The 16,622-nt window shown below is 37.1% G+C and overlaps 1 protein-coding gene across 3 annotated transcripts in view; it reads right to left on the reverse strand.

Moving 5' to 3' along the window:
• Positions 1–1,308: 1,308 nt before the first annotated feature.
• SHPRH (SNF2 histone linker PHD RING helicase) overlaps positions 1,309–16,622 on the reverse strand; it is a 94,236-nt gene continuing 78,922 nt past the window's right edge. For 2 of the 3 annotated variants that reach the window (XM_043592543.1, XM_043592545.1), the window contains exons 26-30: positions 10,058–10,150; positions 9,172–9,258; positions 8,242–8,420; positions 3,872–3,952; positions 1,309–2,676 (exon numbers count right to left, since the gene is read on the reverse strand). In XM_043592543.1, coding sequence (XP_043448478.1) covers positions 2,580–2,676; positions 3,872–3,952; positions 8,242–8,420; positions 9,172–9,258; positions 10,058–10,150 — 537 coding nt within the window. In that variant the 3' untranslated portion in view covers positions 1,309–2,579. The remainder of the gene's footprint in view (positions 2,677–3,871; positions 3,953–8,241; positions 8,421–9,171; positions 9,259–10,057; positions 10,151–16,622) is intronic. The other variant, XM_043592544.1, reaches the window with a different exon arrangement.

Below are 16,622 nucleotides of genomic sequence, written 5' to 3' on the forward strand. Positions count from 1 at the left end.
TTTGATAACTATTTGTAAAGTATTTGTGGTTACGTGTTGAATTCTCATGTCAATAGTTTTTAGTCTGTTATTATTAATATGACATGAAAAGGATGAATTCCTAAAAAACCAAATGCAAGAATCATTTTGCTAAAATCACGTGCAAAGAGAAAAGCTGAAGCTGCAATAAACATAGCAAAGCTATCTGGGTTTGAACAAAAGATTATGGAATTAGGCACATGTATTTTACACTGTATGTAACTCTATCTTTTCAGTCCTAACAAGCTCACTTGGATTCATTCTTCCTCAGATCCAAATACGCTTAAGCTCTTTAAGGATTGGTACTATCTCATTTTTTCTTGCTGGTTCATTAGTACAGCACCCACTAAAGAACAACTATTGTGAGCACAGTGATAGTTTAGAAAACAAAATGAAAGAGGATGGAAGCAAAAAAGCCCTTTGCTTGCAGCCAAGAAGACGTGGGGATTAAATATGTATTTCTTTTGAACAACTGTCTAGAAGAATTTCCACAACTGTTTTGAAGAAATAAATGTCTATAAAATATGGAATTCTATAGTATAAACAATTTTGACATCTTTTGTTGAGAGACCAAAACAAAAAACATAGTGTATGTTCTGCAGCTCGGAAATTAATAAATCCCCAAGTTTCAATTTCCACTAAAATATTTATTTAATTAATGATATCTTACAGAAATAAATAAGAACGGTTTTTTTCTAATACAGATAGGTATATTTATATATATATTTTTTTTCTTTTTTTACAAAATTGAAGCATATCAAATTGTTTTCCCTAAAACTTTAGCTCAAAAAGGAATACTAGGAAACAAACAGAAATACTGAAACATGCTCATCATTAAATTACAACCATGGACCTTCTGAATCTCAGTATGACACAGGATTTACAGAAAGACCATGAGATGTGGAGTAGGGGACCTGGGTTCCACTGCTTCCTTGCTACGTGTCACAAGCATGGCTCTCTGTATTTCTGAACCTTGGTTCTCCAACTTCAAAACAGGAATGATAATAGTTATATCAACTTCACAGGATTATTGGGCAAATTAAAGCTGAATGTGAATGTATAGGAAAGCTCTTTGTAATATGTAAAGAGCTACAAAAATAATAGTTTTGTTTAATTTCATATAAAAGAATTGATGCATATCTTCCTTCAACTGAGGAATAAGCACCAAAAACATGTGTGTGTTTTCTTCAGTTGAATTATGTCACCCTATAAACCTAGAATAAGAAAATGCACCTTAACTAAGCACCAAAGCTTCTTGGACAAATATGATATAAGGGATATTTCTATTACAGTTTTCTGGGCAGCTGAGTAGGAGCTAATGAGTCCTGAGGGTCATTTAAAACTCTGAAGGCTCAAAGAAAACAAAACAAGAACCTCTGTGTTACATCAAATGGCTAGGATAAAACAAGCTACTCCTTCTTTAGTGACTTCAAAGTCCATTAATTCTTCACAGAAGAAGAAACACTCAGTTGTTATCAGTTGCAATTATTTGCTTATGTAAATATGACATTCTCTTGTTCCAAAGATCAAATACTAGTCCTTGAGAGAAGTCCTAGTGAAATAAAATAACAAATTATCACAAAGTTAGATACCAGTGGTTAAAAGTCTAGTTTCCCAAGAACACGGGAAAGGAAAAGAACCCAAAACATCAGTATAATAATGATAAAAAACAAAACAAAAAAACTAAAAAACCCCCACAAAACCCTGCCATAATTTCCATGTTATAATGATTAAGAACTAAAATTATAAAACTTGCAATATTTACAGACACATCGATCTTAAAACAAGTAAAAACTTAACGATAAGAAAAATTAAAAGTAGAGAAAGCAGTTTAGATCATTTTACGGTAAATATGAATATACTTAAAATGCTAAAGTTCACTGCTTACGCTGACACTACCTAACACATCATAGAAATAAGAAGTGTTCAATGTTTCAATTTTTAGTAGCAACACACAGAGAAAGAAATTACTTGCCTAATATTAACTTATTGTTAGGAGTTGTATTACTGTAAAGTTACTATGCATGGAGTTACAGTCTAAAACTACTCAAATAACTAGGAGTTAATATAATTTACCATGTACTTTAAATACTACTAGCAACATATTGGTGAATCATGTGCTAAAGATACCGAAGGCCCTTCCAAAACTGAGATCTATGTGGGTCAGATATACTAGGTCATATAAAACCAGATCACTTTACTTTTCTCCCTTCCTCCAACTCTTTTTAAGACTGATCAAAAAAAAAAAAAAAAAAAAAAAAAGTACACGTTACCTCTCTTAATTCCCTCGCCTTATCAGATATAGATATTCTTTGGGGCAAAAAATAAATGTTTTATTAGGAGTGTAAAATTAAAAATCTTTATAGATCTTTTGGAAACAAGATATTGGAAAGGACTCAGTAACTACTAGGACACTGTACAACTAAAAAAAAGAAAGAAATTCATTCAATGAAGAACAGTGTATTTACTGACATCTACTGGAGTTTTTACTTATAACTTTGCTCTATAAGCTATGAAAAAATTTAAATACATTAAAGTCTGTGGATTGAATCAAGTGTACTTCATTCAAGTTCTTCAGTTTCTTTGGTAAACAGGTCTGCCAGATCAGCCAAGGTTAAGACAGAGGCCTCTGGATGCTTCACCGATGAGTTCGTGTGACTGCAGGATTTTCCAAGTGAGTAGAGTCAGAAAGAAACCAAGGAATAAATGATTATATTTGTCTTATATTTTGCTCTAGTCCTGTAATAATCTAAGACATTATGAGATAAGAATATAATATTCTTATAATGTAAAACCGTATTTGTTGATAAGTGTTTGTAAGTGAGCCAGAAACTCTGAGTAGAAAGTTGGTGACAGGATCATTATTACTTCTTGTCAAAATTAGGGAAGACTTCCATACAGTATTTTCAGGCTTTGTTATAAAATGTCTTTTCTCTCCATGATTAATAAAACAAAGAAATAAAACCTATGCCAACAGCTACGAAGGCTCTCACCTTACAATTTACCTTCTTACTATCAAAAGTTAGTGTATTTCAAGACAATTTCAACAGCTCTTCTAACTGGTATGTCATTTAAGTGGCTTAACTATAATCACTGAATTCTGTTCCACATGGAAACATGAACAAAAAGCCTTCATGTCTGATGCAAACAGCTTTCAAGGCAGACTCTTCCCTTCCCATTAAACCACAGATGGAAGGAAACTTCTGGTTTCAAATGGTTTCTTTGCTATGCACACTACCTCTGTAGAGACATCCCTTCTAGGGCAATTATTCTTTTGTATCTTCCAACCATTACCTATTTCATAAGGATGTAGTAAGCCATTGGTTTATATTTTCAAAATGACTTTATAGGAAATTATAGAATCAATATTAGAAAGTTTTATAATTCTAAAGTTAAGTTTTTAAAATTAAGGCTACTCTGGTCTCTCTGCTTCTGTTGTGCCTTTGGAACTAATCTCACAATTCCCAGCTGAGTTTTAAGTCCAGATCTTCCTCTGTGTATGTAACTAAGGTGTGTGATGTATAAAGAAACACTGTAAGTTTCCTTTCACAGATACCAGACTAAGGCTGTCAGGTGGGGCATAAAGATAGATTTCTTTAAAAAGTAATCCAATACGGCAAAGAAAAGTAGGACGTTTAAATATTTTTACACATTACAATCCCTATTAACAAATTAAATCAAATATAGGATGCCAGAGCATTACGGGGTAAAATGTCCCATCTTGCTTTTAAAAGTATTTGCACTTAATATTTTTTGGTTGACTAAGTGGTCATCTAAGTGAAGAAGTCCCAAACACTCACACGATGTCATGTAAACAGGAAACGCTCAGGGGCTTGGATAAAGCGTTACCTACCTCTTCTCAGCAGTTTTCAGCATGGCTTGCATTCTTTCTTCTATTGTTGCCTTAATTAAGAATCTGTGTACAATAGTAGGTCTAGAAGGTACATAACAATGATACATTCAAAAACATCTTAAAACTAATTAGGACAAACAAGATTTCACATATTATATGCTACATTCATCAGTCACTTAGTGCCACCTGGTAGGTACTCATCAGTGTGCTGGGGGGGGGGGCGGTCAGCAGTGAATAAAACAAACTAGCCTTAATGAACTGACATTTGAACAAGGGGAGACACACAATAAACACATAAATCAGATCGTACAGATAATGACACAAGGCAGCTGAGACATATGAGTTAAAACGTGACCGATGGGAAGGAGGCCACTCAGCAAAGGAGAAGCAGGAAGAGCATCCAAACAGAAGAAACAATAAGTAAATGCAAGCTCTTGAAACACGCTTGAAACAAGCCTAAAATGTCTGAAGGGCACAAGGAAGGCTGGCGTGGCGGAAGGGTACTGTAATGGAGGGGTAGAGAGTGGAAGTGAGATTGCAGAGGTAGGCAGGGACCAGGTCGTGTAGGGTCTGGAGGGACATGGCAGGAATCCGGATTTTTATTGTGGTTATGGGGGGAAGCCATCCATGGGTTTTAGGCGTGATTTCATTTGTACTCGCTTATACTTTAGACATCTCTTTGGCTCCTGCATGGGGGATGAACTATTAGGTAGCAAAAGTTAAGGAGTTCTGTCAGAGTCCAGGTAAGGGGTGGGCTGTACTCTGGTTGGATCAGTGGCAACAGTACGTAGCAGAAGATTTGGAATGTCTGGCAAGATAGAGCTGGCAGGTAGAACTGGCAAGACTTCAGTGATGGTGTGGACGTGTGGACAAAGAGACAAATCTGGAAGAGTCCTAGACCTCTGGTCTGAGAAACTACGCATGAGAGAGGCAGACTATAAGATGGGGAGGGCTTGGGGTGGGTGGGAGCGCAGCCTATGGGAAACCGGAGTTTTCCATAAGCTAGGTATCCAAGGGGAGGTGGAGTCCAGATATGTGTGAAGTGGCAGAACTGGGTGTGCGGGTCTGAGACGGGAGCTGAAGGGGCATGTCTGGACCAGGGACATGCGTCTGAGAGTCATCAGCGCGTAAGTGCTACTTAGAGCTCTACGACTGGATGAACTCATTTAGGAAGCATAGATGAGAAAAAAAGAGCCCTCAGGGACCACTGGCAAGAAGTAGGTCATTAATAGCATTTTGAAACCTTATTTTGGTGGCACGGTGAGGACCAAAACCCCACCAGAAAGGCCGAGAGCGGAGGGGTAAGGAAGTGGATGGAGGTGGAATACAGGGGTGTGTTTCTACAGATGGGTGATACTAAGACATATTTATGTGGTCATGTGTTACAAGAGGAATGCCCTTGAGAGAGTAGGAGAACGGATGGCACCCATGACAAGTGGAAAGGCTGGCTTTTGAAAGAAAAGGGACACTCCCCCGGCTGTGACAGAAGGGAGGGAACATACTGTGCCTTCCTGCTTTTTGCTACTGAGGAAACATCCCAATGCCCACCTACGACCAATGCCTGCACTTGAGTGTTGTTTTACACTCTCTCCTCTCTTGCTTTACTAGTTGTTCCGTCTTTAATGAACCATTCCTTTATTTCTCCCATATGAAAGGAAAAACAACAACGAAAAACCCCTCTTGATCTCATACTCTTCCCTTTCTCTGCTCTTTGCGGCAAAACTGCTCAAAATACGAGTCCTACCAGGGTGCCTGGGTGGCTCAGTGGGTTAAGCTTCCAACTTCAGCTCAGGTCATGATCTCGCGGTTTGTGAGTTCGAGCCCCGAGTCGGGCTCTGTACTGACAGCTCAGAGCTGGAGCCTGCTTCAGATTCTGTGTCTCTCTCTCTCTGTCCCTCCCATGCTCACGCTCTGTCTCTCTCTGTCTCTCTAATAAATAAACGTTGCTGCAAGTCCTACCAGCAATGCAAAGGCAGCTGTGTGCTGTGCTTACAGGCACGGACTGGGGAGGCAGAGCAGCTGTTTGAAACCCGCCACCACTTTTGCTAGCTATGTGACCTTGGACAAGTGACTTAACCCCTCTGTGTTAGATAAGTGTTTGTTCATAAATAAATAAAACCCTATTCTCTCTTACCCTCGAATCAGACCATCTCCTCCCCTACCGGCTCTCTGACTTCATCTCCTACTTCTCTCCGCTTTGCTTATTCTACTTTAGCAACCCTGGCTCCTTGCTATTCCTCAAATGTACCCAGCACACCTCTGACTTAGGGTCTTTGCACTGAGTGTGCTTTCTACGTGAATATTACTCTCCATGACACCTGCATGACTTTCACATCTCTTTCAACTCTTTGTTCAGATGTTAACTTCTCCATAAAAATATTGCATGCCATCCTGCCCAGCCAATGCCCTCTTAATCCTCCTTACCCTGCTCTATTTTTCCAGCTCCTAACTTAGTAGATGTTTTACTTCTGCTTATTGTTTACCATCTCTCTACCGGCTGTCTTATAACTAGAATTTAAGTTCCACAAGGGCATCTCAAATACTTAGAACAGTGCCTGGCACACAGAAGGTGCTCAATGACAATTTGCTGAAGGAGGTATGTGGGTACCGATGCAGGCAGACTGCTCAGGTTGGTGATGGAAAGATGAGATGCTTCAAATCTGAGGTATCTGTTTTGCACATGTGAGGCAAGACTGCCATCAGTGGGGAGCAGGAAGATACAGAAGACTTTTACGACCATCTCTTCAGAAAGTGGAAAAATCTATTTACTAGGGAAGCATAGTAAGATGAGTCAAGTAGTGTTGAACGGTCTTTTTGGACTGTGGTCTTACATATGAGCTGCGTCTAGTCTATGCCTTGGAAAACACTGAAAAGATGAGAGGTCAATGTTTAAAAGTGTAAGAAAAAACAAACCAAAAAAACAACATAGTAAGACATAACTGCATTTTAAATGATACTCAACAGGGCTTAGAACAAGCATGCATTTATCAGTTATGTTACCTTGCCATATTTTACTAAGGGTTAATTTGATGAACATGTCTCTTGCCTGCTAAAAGTTAAAAGCCCTCATTTGCTCTCTTGGCTATTGCTTACAAGGCTCTTCAGCGTTTTGAGTAGGGCACATAAGATCAGATCCCCTGCCATTCCTCTCCGCAGGCTCTATACCCCAGCAATCCCAAACTCCTTCCAGTTCCTAGGAATATCATGGCGTTTATCTGCTCTGTGTTCCTGCACATGCAACTCTCTTTGGTTGTGAGATCACCCTTTTCTAGCCCAACGTTGAAATAATTATTTCTTCAAGACTCAACCCAATGAAACCTTCTGTGACTTTCGAGGCACAACCGATCAGCCCCTTTTGTTACACGGTACTTCTAATGTATTTTTGCACATTCTACTGCAGTATGTCAAATCTTCTGTTTCTGGTACTACACAGTGATTTCCTTGGGGGAGTAGGTTATGTCTTACTCAGTTTGAGTCTTCAGTATCTAGAATAATGCATGACATATAGTTGCTGCTCAAACAACATTTATTTAATGAGTACTCAGTATGGATTTTTTCTAAACATTCAAGGCATCTAATATCTAGGAGGTAATACATCTAAGAGGTCTTATGAAGGATAGTTTTCTATTCTAATATTTGAATAAAAGTAGTAGATATTACATAGTATTCACTATTAGGTTTGCTTTGGGTCTAAACTAAATCTAATTATTTCTCAGAGTGGACCTATGGGACTGTCTTTCCCTAAGGGGAAGAATTAAAAAAAAAAAAAAAATTTTTTTTAACATTTATTCATTTTTGAGAGAGAGAGAGACAGAGCATGAACGGGGGAAGGTCAGAGAGAGAGGGAGACACAGAATCTGAAACAGACTCCAGGATCTGAACTGTCAGCACAGAGCCCGACGTGGGGCTCGAACTCACAGACCACGAGATCATGACCTGAGCTGAAGTCGGACGCCCAACTGACTGAGCCACCCAGGCGCCCCCTTAAGGGGAAGAATTTAAAAGGGGTCATGAATGAGATCTGCCTTTTTTAAATACAGGCTACTTTAGACAATCAAAAATCAATTCTTCTCAAAGTCACAACGGATATCTTCAACTCTGCAGCTGTCTTAAATATTTTAAGAAACTGTTTTGGTAAAGTGATCAGGGTAGAGTTTGAAGACAAAAACTGGGAGAATTTGGGATTTGCTCGAGTAGGGAGGGCTGGAAATCGCAAAACGTCTGTTGGTCATATAATGATACTTGGAAAATTTAATACATAAGGAAATAATTAATGAATAGGTTTAATGAACATAAATGAAGAGCTTAAACACTGATTTGTATCTTAAAAACTTGAAGCAAAAGTAAGCGATGTTAATTTTAGTCCTTACTTGGTCTGTCCAATTCGGTGCACCCTCCCAATGGCCTGAAGCTCGTGGGCAGGGTTCAAAATGGGCTCCACCAAGAGAACATGAGTTGCTTCAATGATAGTTAATCCGTTAGAACCTGTGTGCAGGGGCAGCAGCAAAATATTGATTTGGGGATCATGTTTAAATGCTGAGAGGTTCTCCTAAAAAAAGAAAGGTACATTTAAATTTTAGCTGCATCAGTTAAAAATAAGAGTGGTATATTATAGCTCATATTAAAGAAGACTAGTGGTATCCAGGTCATTGTGAAATGTCATAATTAAGACAAGTAAATGTAAAATTATTAATTTTAGAAAATGTAAACTTGTTGTTTGACTTCATGAGGAAAAGTATCACATAAGCCCTCTTGTTCACTGCGATACGGTGGAGGCAAAAGATACATGTATGTGATGGATACAGATTAAACTACATGAGCTTCCAGGAAAGAGAGAGAGGAGGAGTGTGTTAAGAGTGAGGATGAGGTCAGAGGTATGAAATCTGCTACATTTTCACTTGGTCTTTTTGTTTTTTGACTCTCAGGGTGTGTGCCTGTCATGCTGAGTGTCATGTGAGGACTTGGGCCATATAGTTTTGCCTGATGCAGTGTCTTGAGAACTTAATCCTGGCAAGATGGCCCTGTCTGTTCAAAAGGTGAATCCCAGGCTGTCTCCTCTATTAAAGCCAACACCCTCAAGTCAGAAGATCTTAAAAAAGAAAAAAATGATCTTGCTATAGGTATAACTGAACAGATAAAAAAATTATAGTTTCTCCACCTTGCTTTTGAATGTTAATTTTATAATCAATAACTCAAACCCTTACACAAGACAATAAATGGAAGTAACCTAGTTAGCAGCAGTTTAAATTTGCAACTAAATCCCCACCTCCCCAAACGCAAGTAAAATCTTCTTGACATACCTGAAATGTCTTAACACGGCTGATCTGAGCAAATTCCATGTTGTTGTCAGTGAGGGCTTTTGAAATAATATCTAATACGTCTTGCCACTAGAACACATAAAACAATAAGAAAACAAATATTTACACATAGCTTTCACATAAAAAGGAGTTGAAAAGGGACTAAATGAAAATAACTTTTGTACCTCAGAATTCAGAAAAAAAAATCTTCAAATGTAGTACCATCAATATTATTTAGTTCTATAGTTTTTTTTTTTTTTTTTTTTGAGATCAAATGCTGGTTAAAGACAGGGTAAAAAACATGACTGCCTTTGGGAAATGAAGTTAAGATAAAGAGAAATAATATCAAATAAATAATGGAGTGCTTAACGGATATAGTTGCTTACCTTTTAGAAATGAAAACTAGAATTTTTACTCATATTTTTTTTAATGAGCAGCAGGCAAAAATTTAATTATTAGAATATAAGAACAGAAAGGAAGAATAGTATGAACGCTCTTTTTACAGAGAGGGGACATTCAAAAGTGAACGCCCCTTTACTCAATATTTTATTCAGCAGATTTTTTCTTAAACAACCAATTTCATTTGTGAAATGAGACTTTCCAGGTTATAGGTTCTAATTTTTAACATATTAATACCAGAAAATCCTCATAAACCACAAACAGGACATGTAGCTGTAGAAATTGCCTTGTGAAGCATCACCAAATTCCTCTAAAAATAATTCTATCCTATGGACATAGGAAAATAAAACATGAACATGGAAAATCTAACAGTAATTCTAAATCTCTACTATATGAGGGTAAACATTAAACATGCATTCTCAGATATAAGCTGATTAGAGCCAGAAAGCCAGTGTGAGCCAAGACCAAGGAAGAACATGGTTGACTGTACCGTTGAGAAGACCAGTGCTTTAGCGCCCGGGTCTCTGAGCTGGATTCTCATCAGAGTTCTGACCACAGCTTCCACTTTGGTAGAATGGCTGCCCTTTGAACACAAAGAAGAAAACACGTCACTGCCAAATTAAATCTAGTTTATAATGGAAAGGAAAACCAATATAAGACACTTTTATTACCAAAACTACAGGTGCATCAAAACAAACTATCAGGTACATATGTGTCTACTCTTCTTTATTCTATATTTGCTGGAAGTTTTCTTTAGCCTCAAATTGTAGAAGTTATAGAATTTACACCCAGAGAAAACTGGAATATGAAACACACCAGGAAGTTACAAGTGATATGATCCTGAAGAGAAGATTCTTAGGTTAAAGTGGTTAGGTTTTGTAGTTGCAAGATTTTGTTATTTTAGATAAGCAGAATTGACATAGAAAACACTCTATATTTATATGGATATAAAGTATATATATAAATATACATATACATATATTTTATATAAATATACATATTTATATATATTTTTATATAAATATGTATATTTATACAGATATTATAGCATTAGAAATGTTAAGAATACAATGAATCAAATTCCAATGCAAGCAAACTGCCTTGCAAGGGAATTACAAAGGACAGGGACAGAGGTACAAATGACAGCCACCTGGACAGCAGCAGATTTCTACAAAGCTAGATAAACACTCAACGAGTGGTTTTTGCATCTTCTGGAGCCATTTCCATCATAAAAGTAGAAAAATGCAAAAATAAAAATGGGGAAATAACAAAATGAGGAAATGAGCCAGTGTTTTTATGGCCTTCATAGAGAAACTTCCTCCTGGAATGTTCTGGGAGATGGCATGACATGAAGAAATTAAGGGCACAGGATTCTGAACGTGATAAATCTAAATTCAACAGCCAGTTCTGCATCTCGCTAGTTATACAGACTACCCTTTCTGAGCCATAGTTTCATCATCTGTCAAGCAGGAATAATTTTACCTACTTCCAAAGATTGCTGTGATGGTTACATGAGAAAATACATGTATAACATTGAACTCAAACCTGGCAAAGAGCACTCAATACCTTATTATCTTTCTAAGACATTACATATGAGCACTATAATGACATAGATAATCCCACAAGGGCGCAGAGCTAACCAAAAAGAGTAAACCGACTCTACTCACCGCTTTTACACAGAGACACTCAAAGGTAAAATATATGAACAGATCAAGAAAGAAAGGCATAGCATTTTTAAGTCAGCAAGACAGAATTATAGAAGTTTTAAAATTCTAGTATTAAAATCCCAAGTCTACATATGCAGATTTTCAATTATACTTAAAAGTTTGCAGATTGTCAATTATACTCGAAGGGTTAAAAAATAGAAGGGATCTGTTTCAGTCTAAAAACTGTCTTAAACAAGAGCAAAATTATCTCAAATATGAGAAAACAGGAAATCAGCATAAAGCGAGTGTTTAACGAGCTTAGACAGAAAAATCCATATCCTTGCAAGGTCTCGTGTTCAAAAATATTTTCAAGTGAAATATCATGATAACTATAAAACCTTCCATCTATTAAGCTGCTTTTTATGAAAAGTTCAAAAGAAAACAAAATAATCTTCTATAAGCAACATTCTAAACCGGAGTGCTAACTCTCTGAAGGAAAAGACCAGAACATTTCGCTTTGATCAAAGTTTGGCCAGTTCGGTGGTAGCTCTCAATGAGCCCTTGCAAATGTCACAGCTTGGAACCATTTGGTCCTAGTCCAGTTACTTCCACTATTAAAGAAGAATAATAAGGAAGTCTAAGAAATTCAAAACTCTGCTTGGCAAAAAGCTACATGGGAAGTGAGACTACCTTAATACCCTTTCCTTCCAGATGGATAGAAAATGGCTACTGAGAATGAGAACAATAGAGGAAGAAGTGGGTGGCCCACATATATTGGCAGGTTTTGGTTTGAGCATGCAGGTCCTGCATAATGAAAAAAACCCAAATCCAATAAATGCAAAATCCTTACGTGAGGCCAATATGTTAAGGTAGTTTCTGTCAAGATGAAAGATTCATGTTTTAGACTACTTGAAGACATTTATCATAAATGGTCATTGAAAATGTTGCCTCAAGTCACAAGAGGATATGTTGAGTTTATTTCAATAACAATTCCTAATTTGTTGCTAAATGAAAAGAAAATACTATGAACAATGAAGGATTACTGAGCTAAAAAGTTAACAGAGAAACGCAATAAACTGTAGGAGAAAAACTGAATAGAAGTCAGATAAGGATCTGGTTTCTATCTTACCTACTAGATTTATCACAGGCACATTTTAGATAATTTAGACTTAGGCATTTTAGAAGCCTACATAAAAATGCATACATACTCCAAAATATTTGTAAATGTTTTATAAAATGGCATTTTCACTTAACATTGTATCTTAGCAATCTATTCACGTAGGACCTTTATATTTACCTGACCTCAATGGCTGCACAATATTTAGGGTATAACAATTTATTAAACATTTGCTTATCAGTATACATTTAGGCTTCTTGTTCAGTACACATTAGGCTTCACATTTAATGCATTCTTTCTGACTATTATAAACAGTACTTTAATGATCCTTGTGCTTACAGCTTTGGGTACATGTGCGAGTACTTTGTTGGATAGGCACTTCAAAGTAGAATTAATTGTTGGTCAGAGGCTCAAAGAACTTTAATTAGATATTTGGATTTCGGTAGATTTTGGTATATCAAATTGCCCTCTAAAAATGCTGGAAGTTTTAACAACCAACAGTTAAAAATACTTCCTTCTTTGCATGCTTGTTAAAATTTAATTTTTTGCCAGTCTGATAGGTGAGATGAGGGGTCAAATTTTTATTTAGTCTACATTTCCCAAGGGTGAATTTGAATATCATTAATTGGCTATTTAGAACTCCTCTTCTGTGAACTGTACTCATATCCTTTGCCAATTAAAAAAAAACTAAGTTTTCATTTCTTACTGATTTGTACCTCTCATATATTGTACATGCTAAATTTATGTTGTAAATGTTTTCCAACCTCTTTGTATGTAGTTCACAGTTGTGTTAAATGCACTAATGTCAGCAAAAGTGCTATATTAATACACATTAGTTACAGTAACTCACAAATGTTTGATGAATGACCACTGGATTTAAAAACGAGGTGTTCTAAACTGAGGGTTGATGGGGGGTGGGAGGGAGGAGAGGGTGGGTGATGGGTATTGAGGAGGGCACCTTTTGGGATGAGCACTGGGTGTTGTATGGAAACCAATTTGTCAATAAATTACAGAAAAAAAAAAAAATAAAAAAAAAAAAATAAAAACGAGGTGTTCTTTGATTTATTCTTTTATTAGATTCTTCTATGCTTGACATTTACTTAGTCTTTCATAAGGGAAAGATGAGAGATTTTATTTGGAGAAGAGCAGCTTTTTCCTCAATTAATTGCCCTGCCATGGTTCTTTTTTTATTCTTTATTTTAAGTAGGCTCCATGCACAATGTGGGGCTTGAACTAATGACCCTGAGATTATGAGTCACATGCTTACCAGCCAGGTGCCATTGTCATGGTTCTATATGACTTCATATGATATTATATCATATCTCAGAGTATAGGACACTTGTCAGTATCAGTCAATATACTGTTTGAAGACAAGGACCAAATGGCATTTACTTTTATATCACCTAGAGCCTGCATCATCCTTTGTAAACAGTATACATTCAGTCAGCTTATTTAATGCACACACACACACACACACACACACACACAAATTACATATAGGCTTCTCAATCCCAAATATGCTGAGTAAAAAAATGAATAAATAAAATAAAATTAAAAGGGGGTTAGAATACAATTTAAAACTCCCAATGTAGTTTTTATTGGTTCAGAATGATCAACAATAGGCAAACCAAATCTTGTGATTAATCTCTGGCTTTCCCACCTACACTAGCTAGAGACTCAGACAAGAGCAGTCAAGAAAGACAGGGGGGATTTGATCTAGCACAAAGCAGGCTCTAGGTGGATTCTGTATTAGATACTAGGTAATGAAATCACTGGAACTGGTCTTAAAAGAAGCCTGCAACTGGAGGGTGGTACCATTTCATTATATAGGTTGATAAACACTAAAAAAAAAATTTTTTTTTTAACCGAACTATCAGGAGCTACAGGAGAGGTTAATAAAGTTGGTGACCCCAGTAGGCTTTTATTTTCAATCTTTAGAATCTCAGATTCCCACTACATTATGCCCTGATTCATGAACTTTTCTTCTCTTTCCTGCTTGTGCTTTTTACTTCCAAATGAAAAAGCAAGAGTCCCAAAATAATACTGAAAAGACCATGGTTGTTCTTAGAGCAAAGTCAATGGAAGTGAACAAAGAGGGCAGACTTTCTTCTGCATTTTCCTCATAACTCAAGTCCCTCCAACATTTAAAGTCAGTTCATATTGATTATTCAAATCATTCATTTATTTATTCAACAAAAATTCCAAGAACTATATTAGGCACTGGATATACAAATATCAAAAGATACACTCTGTTACTCTCCCAAATATACAGTCTAATGCAAGTTACAGAATACAGAGGAAAACAAAAAAAGATGGTTTATACTGCTGGTTTGGCCTGGGTGCAATTTAAGTGGATGTTTTATTATACTGTCTTAATGAGTACTACACATATTCTACTACTTATTTATTTGTTTGTTTATTTATTTAAAATGATTATTTTTGAGAGAGAGGGACAGACAGAGAATGAGTGGGGAAGGGGCAGAGAGAGAGGGAGACAGAATCCAAAGCAGGCTCCAGGCTCTGAGCTATCAGCACAGAGACTGATGCAGAGCTCAAACCCATGACTGGATCATGACCTGAGACAAAGTCGGATGCTTACCCGACTGAGCCACCCAGTCGACCCTCTACTACTCTTTTTAATGTTTCTGTCTCAAATGCATAAACGAACTTTGGCTCAAATCTGTCAGTTTCTGAGAAGACTATTCAATGTTGCCACAGCTACAGAAAAGAAATCTGTTTAAAAAGGGTAAAAACAAAAAGAAGGGGATGGGTTATATGATAGGCAAGCCTGGAGGGGATCACAGAAGAGGCACAAAAGAGATAAGGATGAGGCGATGTGGACACCAATCTATCCTTACGCAAGGTGTTAACAAAGTATGAATATTCTCAAGCCAGGTAAAATGGCAGCCTCAATCTAACTTGGCTTATTACTTTTTTTTTTTTTTAGCTATATCAGTAAATATACAGATGCAAAGATAGGTTGGAATATGTATTCTTGAGGAGGGTACATGGAGAGAGAAATCCCGCAAGACTACTAGATCACTTAATATATTAGGTTGATAAAGTTGCATTTAATTATAAGCACCTTTGTCCTCTTCTGAAATTTTTCTCCCTTTTCTCATTACCATTCTTTCTTGATAGTCTCTTCGGTTTTTCCAGATACATATCCACCAAACCTGACTTTGTGATCAATGCTTGGCTTTGATCAAGTTTCTGAAACATTAGTGATGAAGGCCCAGCTTTGGAGTAAAGATACATTGTCTGTCCCCTGCCTTCCCTTGACCTTATCTTCGTGGTTGCTCTCCCTAAGGCACTAGTTCTAAGATCAACTGGAGAGCCAGGATGGGAGACATACAAAGTACCACCAGTCAGATCAAGTCAGTACCTTTCCTGGTGTTCCACTCATGAGATAAGCAGCCAAGAGTATTATAACAGTTAATGAAGAAAAAGGATGGAATTTTTCTTCTTTACAGCAAAAGAATCACAAAATGTTCTTTATGAAAATCTTTGCTCCCTTGCTTGTAATTTAACCAACAAAATCAAATAAGGTCTCTAAACTACATATACAGGAGGACTTTCACTTTCTGGAAAATAAACTGCAAAGTTAAAGTTCTAGACTTTGGGTAGGATGTCAAGGCAATGAAAACATAGCAGATACCCATTTGCACCAAAGGCCAACAAAGCCTATTTCTTATGAAGTCTGGCTTAGAAGTTGTCTAGTAGCATAACTAAAGATCAGAAATGTCATGTACCTCTTATCTACTCTAAGTAGGTGCAACTAGCTTATTTTCATCACAGAGTTAAAATTCAATGGAGTAAGAACCTATAGTCTTAGGTTCCTGTTTTAAAATTCTGGGAACCTAAAGTTTGAATTAAAATTTGTTACATGTGTTAAAAGGATGGAAAACTCACTTTTGTTTCTTTATCATATATTCACTAGATTGAAAGAATTCTTTTTTTTTTTTCTTTTTGATGTTGATTTTTTTTTTTTTTCAACATTTATTTATTTTTGGGACAGGGAGAGACAGAGCATGAACGGGGAGGGGCAGAGAGAGAGGGAGACACAGAATCGGAAACAGGCTCCAGGCTCTGAGCCATCAGCCCAGAGCCTGATGCGGGGCTCGAACTCACGGACCGCGAGATCGTGACCTGGCTGAAGTCGGACGCTTAACCGACTGCGCCACCCAGGCGCCCCTTGATGTTGATTTTTGAGAGACAGTGTGAGGAGAGGGGCAGGGAGACAGGGAGACACAGAATCCGGCTCCGAGGTATCAGCAAAGCCTGAGGCGTGG

The sequence above is a fragment of the Prionailurus bengalensis genome, chromosome B2, assembly GCF_016509475.1.
Source record: "Prionailurus bengalensis isolate Pbe53 chromosome B2, Fcat_Pben_1.1_paternal_pri, whole genome shotgun sequence".
NCBI lineage: Eukaryota > Metazoa > Chordata > Mammalia > Carnivora > Felidae > Prionailurus > Prionailurus bengalensis.